General features: G+C 47.1%; 1 protein-coding gene across 1 annotated transcript in view; it reads right to left on the bottom strand.

Annotated features, from left to right (window-relative positions):
• Positions 1-12,498, bottom strand: part of Trappc12 (trafficking protein particle complex subunit 12) — a 61,317-nt gene that overhangs the window by 20,198 nt on the left and 28,621 nt on the right. Inside the window, exons 4-6 of the mRNA XM_055624980.1 lie at positions 12,286-12,399; positions 10,423-10,561; positions 1,661-1,773 (exon numbers count right to left, since the gene is read on the bottom strand). Of these exons, the coding sequence (XP_055480955.1) occupies positions 1,661-1,773; positions 10,423-10,561; positions 12,286-12,399 (366 nt within the window). The remainder of the gene's footprint in view (positions 1-1,660; positions 1,774-10,422; positions 10,562-12,285; positions 12,400-12,498) is intronic.

Raw genomic sequence — 12,498 nt, 5'->3', positions numbered from 1 at the left:
CTCTTTTTTTCTGAGTACATAAGACAGAGCTTCATCTGTTGCAAAAAGATGCCTTTCTACCTGGCACCCAAAGCCAAATCTACATGGGACTGCGCGCGGAGGGGAGGGAAGGTTGCAGGTTATCTGTATTGGCAAATGAAATTAACCTCAAGCTGATTGGCATTGTTTATGGATTGCACCTACTTATGTAAATGGCTCTTAGGAATGTCTCTGCTGAGTGGTTCCTTCCCCGCGTGGTCTGCAAAACTTAGGTGAGACCCGGAGGGGCAGACAGCCTGCAGAGCCAGAAAGCACAAGACAGGCATCTGCAGACAGTGACAGCCACGGACTTCTGAGTCATGGCAGCAAAACACACTTGAGTCCATTTAAACCAGACATTCGGATTCACCAAAGGACTCAAGGACAATAAATCCAACCCTGGACTCCTCTGCAAAAATTAAGCAACATCCCGATAGAACTGGATGCTGCTCTAAGACCATGGCCCTGCTCTAAGACAGGTACTCTGAACACACAGACTCTACAGGAGAGGCTCCTCTGGGCAGACAGGCTCACAGACGCTCCCAACTCTCAAATGGGTTCCCTCTCGGCTTTGCCTGTTAGGTTTCCACATGAGCATGCTTATGTGCTGAGGTAAGCACAAGTCTTGTTTTGTTTTGTTTTTTTTCTTTTTTTGAGAAAGGGTTTTGCTACATAGCCAAGGCTATCTTTGACTTTGCAATCCTCCTGCCTTAGCACCTTCCTGGGCACAGGGAGCCAGGTCTTGTCCTGAGTGTGGAGATTACAGGTGTGCATCACTCACCATGCCTGCTTCAATTGTACTTATGATAAAAGAAGTGTGACTGGAAGAAAAAAGTTGGTTAAATGCAGGAAAGCAAGCAGGCCCTATCTTTTGGGTAGTGTTCCGATATATAGCATAAGCTGGCCTGGGATTTGTGCTCTGCCCACCTTCGTCTTCAGAGTCCTGGGACTAGAGACATGTGACACCATGCCTAGCTCTTCTACCTTCTATGTTATGGCATGAACAGTGAAGTGGATACAAAGCAAAGGCAGTGAGGTGTCTGAATTCCTGTCCACACTCTCTGCACTCAGGGGAGGGCTCTGGTCACACTGCAGGGAGACTAAGGTCATGACCCCAGAACACCAGGACACATTCATAAGAAAAGCCAGGAAGTGAAAAGAAACTTAACAAATCCGAGTATGAATGACAGTTCGAGGTTCTGTGAGGTTCTGTTGGTTCAAAAGTCACTTTGCAGTTGGGAACAATTAGACCAGTACCCAAAGCCTCCTGGGCCTTTGGCGTCGGTTCTGTGAATGATGGCTGTCACTGCCCAGGGTCATTCTGAATATGCCACATGGCTGCAGTGTTCCACTTGGCACAGGAGTGGCCTGGCTCCCTCTTGGGGAGGCTGGGCGTTGTTTACCTGTGTGATTTCCAGGGAGGACTGTGTCTGCTGTGAACTAAGCAAGGGGCTTTCAGGACTCAGACTCTGCCCCAAACCTGTCTCTAGCTCTTGTATAAACCTTAGGCATGAATACCACAGACACACTATTTTAGGACCTTGAGTATGAGGAAGAAGTGAGGCAGTCTCCCTGGGGGACAGGTGGACAATGGCAAGATGTGAATGCTGAGAAGAAGTGGACGGAATGCTGTGACAGTTACCTTACTGCAGACGGTCTTGACCCTGTGCAGTCGGTCCAGGGACTCCTGTGGGTTCCCCAGATACTGCTGGAGTTCTGCATGCAGAATGCGCATCGAAAAGGGGACCATGGAACCTGAGTAGAAATCAGAGATATGTTAGTAAGCTTGCTATGAATGTGTGTGTTTTCTGACTGTACAGGCCGTCTTAGTTATGGTTTCTCTCACTGTGATGAATACTATACTATAGAAGTATTCTTATTAATTGTTTAGAAAATATTAAATGAAACCGAGGTGGTGGTGCATGGGCGTGCACACATACAGAGAAAACATTCAATAAAAATGTCCCTTCAAAATTTATTTCAGACAGTCCCTGTAAGTGCTGAAGATCTAACCATCATTGTGGAAAGTCAGGGAGGAATGTGCTAGAAATCTGCCAGGCCTTAGCGTGTGCACCGAAAAGTAAAAGCAGAGAGCCACCCCGTGTGACTTCTGTGAGTGTCACTGCTGTTCTCAGAGGGATGCCGCTCTTAGCAGTGTGGGGCAGATGTTCAAATGGACTTGCTGCCCTGCACTCACTGCTGTGTACATGGTTGCCACTGGCAACAGAGACCACACCGGGAGAATCCCATTGAAGCCTAGTCTTTCACTGAGGTACAGACCCAGAGGTTGGCCTCAGCCTTCCTCCTTGATTCTTGTAACGGGACAATTGGCTGGATTCACTGCTCCATTGGGTGGCCCCGGGACACCCTCTCCCCTCTACCTCTCCTGGCACCTACCTCCTCCATCACTAGGGGAGCTGGTTGGCAGCTGATGGGAATATCACACATTCTATCAGTCTCCTTGAGATGCTCCATGCCAGAGAGACTGCTGTGTGTGAACGTTCAAGGACACAGCACTACTCTCAACCCTATGGGGACATCTTCCACCCAGTGCTACATTTGCACACAAACAAAAACATCCTAGACCAAATATTTATTATTTAAGCAGTTAATCTGATTGAAGTTTCTAGATAGAGGTAGGGTGATGATGATAAATATTGACTAGGTCATCCAAACCAGGTAGTAGTCCAGCTGGCAACTCAGTTATAGTAAGTGTTGGGGTAAAATCAGGCCTTCACTTGGGTGGGCTAGGTTTTCACATCTTCAGTAGTTTGTTCTAATGTAAAATTTACTAAAAATGATGAGCAGCCAACAGGCTCCTCCTCCAGCTGTGGAAAACAGGAAGAGGGCATCCTTCCTCCACCCCTTCTCCTCCAGCTGCAGGAAGCAGGAAGAGGGTATCCTTTTTCCTTCCATTGTGTGAAACAAGAAGAGGACATCCTTCCTTGGTGATCAGGAGTTCAGACAGTAATGTGAACTATAAATCTAAATCTAACTTCGGCACAACATGTTAGCTGTGGGAGATAAACTGATTTTGCAGTAAAAAATGAAATTCCAGATGTTTGCATTATTATGTTGCACATTTAATTCGGAGCAGCCATGTCAGGTTTTGTGTGGATATAAATGAGTTTCAGAATTTAGTGTGAGAACGAGACCTGTGAGATGTAGACACTGGAGAGAGCAGAGGAAGACTGAAGACTGGGTGACAATTTAGAGGAGCAGATGGTTTTGGGAGAATAGAAACTTGGCACTCAGTTCATTCAAGAGCCTGCACATCTGGTTCAGATGATGTGAGGGTGTTGCATCAGGACTAAGTTCTGTGGTGACTTTCCACAGCATCATTGCAGCTACTGCAACCTTAACTAAACACACAGAGCCTAGCCCGGTATGGGCACTGCTGGCACCAAAGATAATCAAAATGTGTTTTCTTCCTGGAGAGAGATCTTTTACTTCATATCTTTCTGTGCACTGAAAGAATAGGGACTGTCTAATGATAAGCAGTACCAGGAACACCCTGAGCTCATGTCATGAGTCTTTCCTTTCCATGGGAGAAGGCTCTGAACAGTCTGAAAGCAGGAGTGTATGGGCATTTTACTTCCGGAAGACAGAATTGCGGCAAATGCACAAAGCAGAGTGAGCTCACTGGAAATCACGATTGTCTATTAATCACAAGTCAGCAGCAGGTCATCACCATACCAACACTCGATGCTAACGCAAGGTCGCAGTGAATAACCTACTGATGATATCCAGGGGTGCAAGAAGAAAGGATGCCCTCTTTCTCTTCCTGCTTCCTGAAGCAGGAGGAGCAGCCTGGTGGGTGCTCATTGTTTTCATTAAATTTTGCAGTAGTTGCAATGATGCTGTGGAAACTCACTTCAGAATTTGGTCCTGATAGATCACCCTTACATAATTTGAATACAAACCCCATAGTTGCAGAAAAAAACCTGCTTTAGGGTATTACAAAAAACAAAACAAAACAAAACAAAACCAAAAAAACCAAACCAATTTAATTAAAAGACAATAAAAACCAGAAGGGCACTCCAAGTGCAAGGAAGGTTCTTAAAAGCAAAGCAGAGAACAGAGTTTGGAAAGGGATTTTAAGTCCCTAAAAGCAGTTGTTCTGTCTTGAACATTACAGATAAACACACAAAACCAACATAATCCATAGCGCCCAGTCTATAAGCTGAGTCCTTTGTTTCATCCCTCCATGTTAGGGGTGGGGTGATAGAGTTTCCTGGGGAGGGAGGGACACTCCTTGGAAGTATAGAAGTAGCAGTGGTTGGCTGAGATATGTGTGGGGTTACAGGATTAAGATTCCAAAGGAACATCCACTAAGCTAACTGTGCTTCCTGTTTCCTTTTGTTGAAGGAAGAAGCAGTAAGTGCACCCTGAGGGAGGGAGTAGAGCATGCCTCCAGAGATTAGGGCACCCTGTGCAGCTGTCAACAGCTGTCCATAGCCCTTGGGAAATACTGTTCATGTACTTAGAGTTATGGCAATGTCCAGCTGATAGCCAGGACAGCAGTGTGCTGTGGCTTGGTTAAGAAAATTCTCTGGTACATGTTGCTATATGCCTCAATTCCTAGTCTGTGGTTATGATTTTAGGTAGAGTGTACATGGAGCCACCAGGAGATGCTACCAAATAAATAGGCCAGGTTGTCCTTCTGAAATCAGAATACCCTTCTGCAAGCTTGGAAACAATCCTTTCTAGAATGGGAGAAGCTACTTTTAAAATTACCAATTACTAACTAAAAGGATGAAACACCTACAACATGAAAAGAACATCAACAACCCAGCCACAGTAAGCAAAATGGTGGAAACAAAGCCTGTTGGAGAGTGAGCCCCTCGGGAGGAAGCCCCTGCAGGGCAGGGGTCAGAAGAAGAGAGTAAGAACAGCAAGTGGGACTACAGGTCACAGTCCAACCAAGCTGCTGACTTGAGTGGGGAAAGAATACTACATATTGCTGCCAGGAGGGCAGGGAGGGTACAGGGCTAGTTTGACAGCAATCTGGCTTCTTACTAAACTGAAAACTCAGGCACAACAGGTTTTAGCGAAACCACCTTTAACTCAGACCTTGAAGAAACCCATGGATGTTCACACAGAGAAACGTGCAATGATGCTTCCATCAGTCTTTGTAGAAACCCCACAATGAAAAGAGTCTAACTGTGTATCTTAAGGACATAGGTGTGTTGTGCTTCTGATCTGAGCCAAGCACCATCTTGGGGAGTTCAGTGGCATCCTCTTGTAAGAGGTTCATCCCAGTTGGGCTTGTTGACTATTCACAACCCACCATGAAGGGATGAGGTCAGGAGACCCTTCCCGGAATATCCAGCCAATCCCCACCACCTGTTACATGACACTGCCTAAATGTACACAACCTCAGGAAGGGGCTAGAGAATGCAGGCTAAGGAAGACTGGGGGTTGGGCGGTGTCCATCTATGCAGCTTCTAAGAGTTATGAAGCTCTTACCCTGGCTGGGCAAAGCCTTTCTATGCAGCCTGTTGGGCAGAGGAGCACCCTTGCTCTTGTAGGTAACCCTTAACTTATGTTCTGTAAGAACTGCAGTAAAATCACTGTTTCCAGAGTGAACTGTGGTCACTCTGTGGTCACAGAGGACTGTGACTCTTGTGTCCTTGGGACCTTTGGAGGAGGGAGAGATATTCACATTCTTCCTGGGAAGGAGTTTAAGCAACCTGAGGAAAGTGGAAAAACCCAGCAAGACAGGCTCCTGACACACAGACAGCAAGTATGCTCAGTAAGCCTGTGTGAACACATAACACGCAGATCTGGAACTATGGGAGCTCCTGGTTGGAATGGCTTTTAGGAGGGAGCAGGACTGGTATGGGGGCTGAATTCATGGGCCCTCAGTGCTGGGGAGGGACATGCAGCCTTGGCAGGGAGAGAACAGTGAGTGTGGTGGGAGAGCAGGATCAGAGGGCAGAAGACAGAGGGCAGGGCACTGTGGATGCTGGGGCTGTTTTGCACAGCAGAGCAGTGGGGGCTGACGGTCAGTGGGCAAAGGTACTTGGGCTTAAGAAGGAGCTGAACATTGGACAGAATTTGCTAAACTGTCCTAGAAATATATCAAAATATATAAAAAAGGAACATCTCTCTTCCTTTTATGAATGAAAAACAAAACAAGAAGACAACTCCCCCTCAACTTCATCAGTTCCATACACAATTCATCAAGTCTTGTTATGAATATCATGAATGGGTACAAGTTATGCTCAATCTCAAATGAAATATATTACAGCTTGTTCATAAAAGTTATTTATTTGTTTGTATTACTATAACCTCCTTTTAAAAGCACATTTTAATGATTTGCTTTGCTTATATATTGAGTTAAAATGAAATGAATGAATCAAATTCTTACATTTATGCTTGTAATGCCACAAAATGATAAGCAGCATTAGCCAGCGTCCAGCCTATCACTGTGGATGCATGTTAACATTTTAGCATGTGTAATTTATGTCCATTTTATAATTTGAATTAGCTGCTTAATGATGCACAGCTCCTGTCTTCCCTTCATCCACATCCAGGTGCCATTTAATTTCAGACAGAAGCAGAATATAGGCTGCACATGTGCATACTTTACAGGCTGCATATCTGCATTCTCTACAGGCTGCAGATCTGCATGCTCTTCAAGCTACACATCTGCCTGCTCTTCAGGCTGCACATCTGCTATGGAGATATGGCCTCAGACTGTACAGTGATAATGGGCCACTCTACATCTGGACTTAAACATGCTGCTCCTATCCTTCAAGGAAGCTTGCTCCTTGGAAAGTCCTCACAGAGGAGTGTGGTGCAGAGGCCTCTACATTCCTGAGCAGGAGACTGACGATGCTGAGGAGCAGGACAGTGGTGGCCAGAAGCCCAGGGGAGCTGAGCTTTTTATTACTTCCATAGGAAACACCTGCCTTTTAGACTGCCCTCCAACATTTGTCAAATGTTCAGAAGCCCCTGATGTGAAATAAAAAACTTGCACCTGCATTTCATAGGACTGTCACCAGGAAAAACCCCGAAATTTGTGCAGCTATGTGCTTACAGGCTTGGTAGTTTGGTGCCAGTGAGAGATGAGTCTCTGGGGTTCATGTTATATGCTTTGTTGGTCACAAACAAAACCCAATCAAAACGCAACACTCGATGCGGACTCTGAAGCCAAGGCATGTGTGGCAGAGGTGGGCTGAGGAAGCATATCTTATGCTGAAGGAAAACAGCTATTCTTCACGAGAAAAATCAGCTGTCTCCTGGTAATCATAGCAATCAAGCAGAAGAGACTAGCTAGAACCCTCTCACATACTTCCCCACCCCCGTTTCCATATACACTGATGTCTTTAACCTGTCAGAGCTCTCTGCACTTGACAGGGCTCACTCCTCTTCACTAACAACTTAACTGGATTTGGAATCTCCTAGGAGACACACATCTGGCTGGGCGTATCTGTGAAGACATCCCCAGAAATGCTTAACTGATGTGGGAGGATCCACTCTGAACATGAGTGGCAATGGCTGGGATCCAGGAATGAATTCAGAGACTGAGAGGAGCACCAGCATTGCCTTCACTTCTTTTTGCATGCAGGTTGCAGGTGAGTTGTGACCATCACACTGCTATTGCCATCCTTCCTCTCCAGGAAGGACTCTGCCCCTTCTGAAATGGTGAGTCCTTCCTTACGTTGTTTTTCTTGAAGTATGGTGTGACGGTGTGATGATTAAAATGAGAATGGCTCCATAGTCTCCTGTGTTTGGATGTTTGGTCCTGAGTTGGTGGAAATATTTGGGAAGGATTAGGGTGTATGGCCTTGTTGGAGGTGCGTCACTGGGGCTGAGCTTTGAGGTTTCAAAAGCACTCTTTGCTTTGGGATGTGGATCAAGATGTGAGTGCTCAATGGCTGTTCTAGTTGCCCACTTTGGTGCTTTCATTCCACCATCATGAACTCTAACCATCCAGAATCTTCAGCCCAAATAAAATCTTTCTTTTACAATTAACTTAGTTGTGGTGTTTTGTTACAGCAACAGAAAAGTGAGTAATACACATGGCGAAAAAAAAATACAGCTTTACAAGAGACTGAAGAACACAGGACCTTGCATACACTAAGCCAGTGGATTCCAACTCACTGCCCAGGGCCTTGCATGTGCTAAGCTACTGAATGTCTTCTCCAGCGCTCACTGCCTTACACGGAAAGAACCCCAGGCAGTGCAAACTAGCGGATGAGGAAAGAGTGGGGCAGCACCAGTGACGCTTGTTGGACAACAGCCTGGAAAGCAGCCCAAGTCACCACAGGAGGCTGCATCTCTCTTCTGTCGTGGGGAGGACTCGTGGGAATGGATGTGGAGAGGACTGGTGGACACTGGGTAAGGCATGGGTGACCTAGTCAGACAGAAAACAAGCTGACAACTCTAATGATGCTCAGGACACAGCAGGCAGCATCTACTCCAGTGTTGGGTGGGGTGACAGTGCATGGTGTGCCAGGACAGCCTCACTGAGGGAAGCCTCTGTCATACCTCCTCTAGCTGCTGAGAGGGTGAGGGTGGGAGCATTAGTGCCTGCTGTTTCAGGACAGCCTCATTCAGGGGAGCCACTGTCGCATCTCCTCCAGTTGCTGAAAGGGTGAGGGAGGGACATGGCATCTAGATGTCCCACCTCAAAGAGCCTGGCTGTGGTTCTTCTTCACCCGGCTGCCCTGCTTGTGCTGAGGCTAAAGGGACTTGAATGGCCCCAGATGCAAAAAGTGTCACTCATTATGGACTGCAGGCCCCACCTCTGGGGTCTGTCTGAACGAAGTCTGTCTGGATGCTGGTTCACATCCTCTGACTCACAAACCCACTTCAGACTAAGGGTTTAGATTTATGCTCCGTTTTAGGTCTCATCCTTATAAGCTTAAGTTCCTCCATCAGAAGGAATACTACTAGTTCAGGTGAGGCTCAAAACTTGTCCTGGTTAAGAGCCAGCCTTGGGTTAAGATGGATGAGCTCCTCCCAGCTCTATTTTGTGAAAGGTAAAGGGGATAGAACAAGCAAATACAGAGAACTACCTCCTCCATTCTCCCATATCCCTCTAAAGCCTTAGGATCTGAGTTTAAAAACAACACAAAAAGGAGCTAAACACTATTTGCTCAGATTTCTTGGTTTGCTTGATAACTAACTAACAACCAAAATGTCAACACTTGATACCAGGCTGGTCTTTATACCCTTGGTCCTGCCTGCTACTGCAGGTTGCATTTCCTGACAGTCAGGCCTTCTCTTTGTAGAGCTGCTGTGGTACACATCAAATGCTGTCCACCAGCTTCACAGGAACACAGTAAGTGTCAGTAATAAACTCAAAACAGCACAAAATGGCAGATTTAATCATCGCTGTGCCAGCTGCAGTGAAGCCACTCACACATATGGCATAATCTCTACACACCTAGGTGAGGGTTTCCCATCCTGCTTTGCTAGTGAGGGTGTTGGAGCACACATACCAGTGAGCTTCCCCAGGGAGCGTGAAGCCAGCCTTGGCAAGACAGGTACAACTAAAGGTCCCAGCTTCAGGCAGCCAGTTCCAAGCTGTTGGAGATGCCCTCCTAAGATGTCTTTCTCCATGTGACACAGAGTTGATGTCTCCAAGGCCCTACATCTCTGTGCTTTAGCTCTCTGTTGTTGTGATAAAGTACCATGACCAAGGCAATGTTTGAGAAGAAGTGGTTAATTTGGCTTACAGTTTCAGAGGGTTAGAGTGCATGATGGTGGAGCAAAAGAACAGCAGAGGGCCCATATCTTGATCCACAATCAGGAGGTAGAGTGAGTGCTGGGAAGCACCACAGTCTTTGGAAACCTCAAAGCCTACTTCCAGTGACACAGCCCCTCCACCACAGCCACACCTTTTACCCCTTCCCAATCAGTTCCACCAACTGAAGACTAAGCATTCTTGCCCAAACACCATACTTGGACAAAGGCTTCAGACAGCTGACACTCCTTTTTTCCAGACTTATTTTATTTTGCCCCTGTCCTAGCATAGCCCACTCTATGGCCTGTTGTTTCCAAACAATGGTGGAGACTGTGATATCCAGAGTTGCTATAACCGAAATTTTAAAATAAATTAGGAACAGAGACCCCCAGCAGCTGTCAACATAGAAATTTCAGGAACATATACACTTGTTCTAGGCCATTGCACAACAGCAGTGTTCACTTGGAGAAAACTGAACAACAGGTTCTAGTGGGTGCTGGCCAGCTGGCCTCTAAGAGACCCGGAAAGTACCAACAAGTACTGCCAGGTCAGCACATTCACAAAACTGCATGAGTGTCTGAAGCTTTAAGCTTTGCGCTAGGCTACTGATTTCTTGGATTTGGGTAGGTATCAAAGTTTGTATAAACCACAGCAAAGCAGAGCAGAACATACAAAGACACTAATGTGAAGCAGCACTGCCTTACCCCTTCGTCCTGGGTACACGTGTGGGTAGTATTCATAATACAGGTCTGGCTGGTCCAGATTTCCAAAGGGTTCAAATTCCATCTCAGCATTCTGGAAAAGTCCCAACTTCACCAGCAGTGCCAGCCTCACAAACCAGAGCTGAAATGAAGGATTGGACAAAGGTTACCCCATGTCAGGTAACTCCTCATCCTAGTGACCTTGTGTGAAGTCCGACCCCTAGTATGAGAAAGCCAGGGCTCATGGGTAAGGTTCCTGCTGCGTTCCCATGTTTACAGTACCATGTTTTCAAACACACTGCTGAGCTGCACAGCAGCAATGGGAACAATCTCAGTAGCTGGACCTAACTCAATAACACACACTGTGTGCCTAAGCAGCACATCAGCTTATGAAGACAGAACGGCCCCTCTCCCTGCAGGGAAAGGTGTGGGCAGCAGGGAAGCGTGGGGAGGCGTGGGGTACACAGGCCGTGTGAGGATGGCCCTTCAGAATGGAAAGGCTTACTCTGGGGAGGGTCTGCTTGCAAGTACAGGGAAGGGTGTGAACATAGGCTTGGAGGGTAGTCCATGAGACTTGAGTGTGAGCGCCTGAGGTTGTAATGTGGAAGGCACTGTGGAAACAAAAGGCATTCTAACTGAAGCCTGGTTTCCCCTTGCTGAGAAGACAGGGAGGTGTTTACCTGTGGGTCAGGCAAACACAGCGCATGGGTTTTGGTGGAACACCTGTGACACTAAGAACAGAAAATCCTGTCATGAGATGACATGGAGAACATTATGCTAAGTGAGGCCTCGAGGCACGGAGAAGGGAACACTGCAGGATCTCACTTGTACAAGAAGGTAAGGTTTGAAACTCACAGAAGCAGAGCAAAGCAGATCTACTGGGATCCTGATAAGGCTGGGGAGGCGTTGGCCGAGGATGTGACACTGTTAGGCAGGAGGGTTCAGGACATACATGGTCTAGAAAGGTGATTATATAACCATGTGTCATATACTAAATATGAGATAATGTTCAAATTAGAATGGTCGGCTCAGCTCACAGTGGATACATCACACATTTTTGTTGTATGTCAAAACAAAATGCCCAAGAGAAAGAAAATGAGGCCTCCAGGAGTGACTGCTAGGACCAGTGAGTAACAGGCTTCACACTGAACCACTTGCCTTCTAAGTATGCTGAGCCATGGATAAAGAGATTCCACTGAGAGTGGTGTGGGAGGACCACGCTGGTCAAAACCTCAAGAAGATCCTCTCTGACAAGAGCACACTGGCCATGACTTTTCAAACAAGAGGACAAGCGTGAGGATGCTAGGGCACCATTCCCACAAATGTGTGACTCTAGACATGGAGGTGGGAGGCAGGAGGGCATTGGGGCTGAGCTACCAGTGCCCCATTGTCCAAGTGTGCAGACTCTTGCTGGGAAAGCACCGAGAGCAAGGAGCCCACCACAGGTTGCTCCACAGACAGGCCCCTGGAAGCTCTTCCCAGTGGCAGAGAGCGTGTGTGTGTGGGGGGGTGTGCGGCCATTCTGGGACTCCTGGGGACATTAGGATTGAAATTAAAAACTCCACAGGGAGGGGTGAGTCCAGAGGACTGCCAAGGCTGTTCCCCAGTGGAGGGGTTTCCTTCTACGCATACCCCTCTTTCCATGTGCTTCATTTAGAGTAGGTGAGCACTACACTTGCTGGAGACTGAGGTCCTCAAGGCTGTGGGGAGGGATTAAGTATGCAGATAATTTGGGAAGGAAGGATCACTGGAAATTAAGTTCAGGATGTGGAAATCCCTATCCTATTCACCTTACATGAAAGGCCACAGTCACCTGTATGTCCCAGTGACGATAAACCAGGTAAAAAATACAACAGGAGCTCTGACCTGCAAGGAGTCCGTGGTGTGGCTGGTGGGCAGTCCACTCTTGCCATAGCCTTGACCATGGGCTGTGAGCAGGCGCCCACACAGGTCCACTGCTGCCCTCCAGTTCCTGCAGCTCTGTAAGGACAGAAGCAGGTGCTGTCAGTCACAATCATGTGTGTGCGGGAACACACACACACACACACACACACACACACACACACACACACACACACA

Source organism: Psammomys obesus, unplaced genomic scaffold (assembly GCF_907164565.1).
Source record: "Psammomys obesus unplaced genomic scaffold, mPsaObe1.curated_primary_1811, whole genome shotgun sequence".
NCBI lineage: Eukaryota > Metazoa > Chordata > Mammalia > Rodentia > Muridae > Psammomys > Psammomys obesus.
This window is presented reverse-complemented; position numbering and strand designations above follow the sequence as displayed.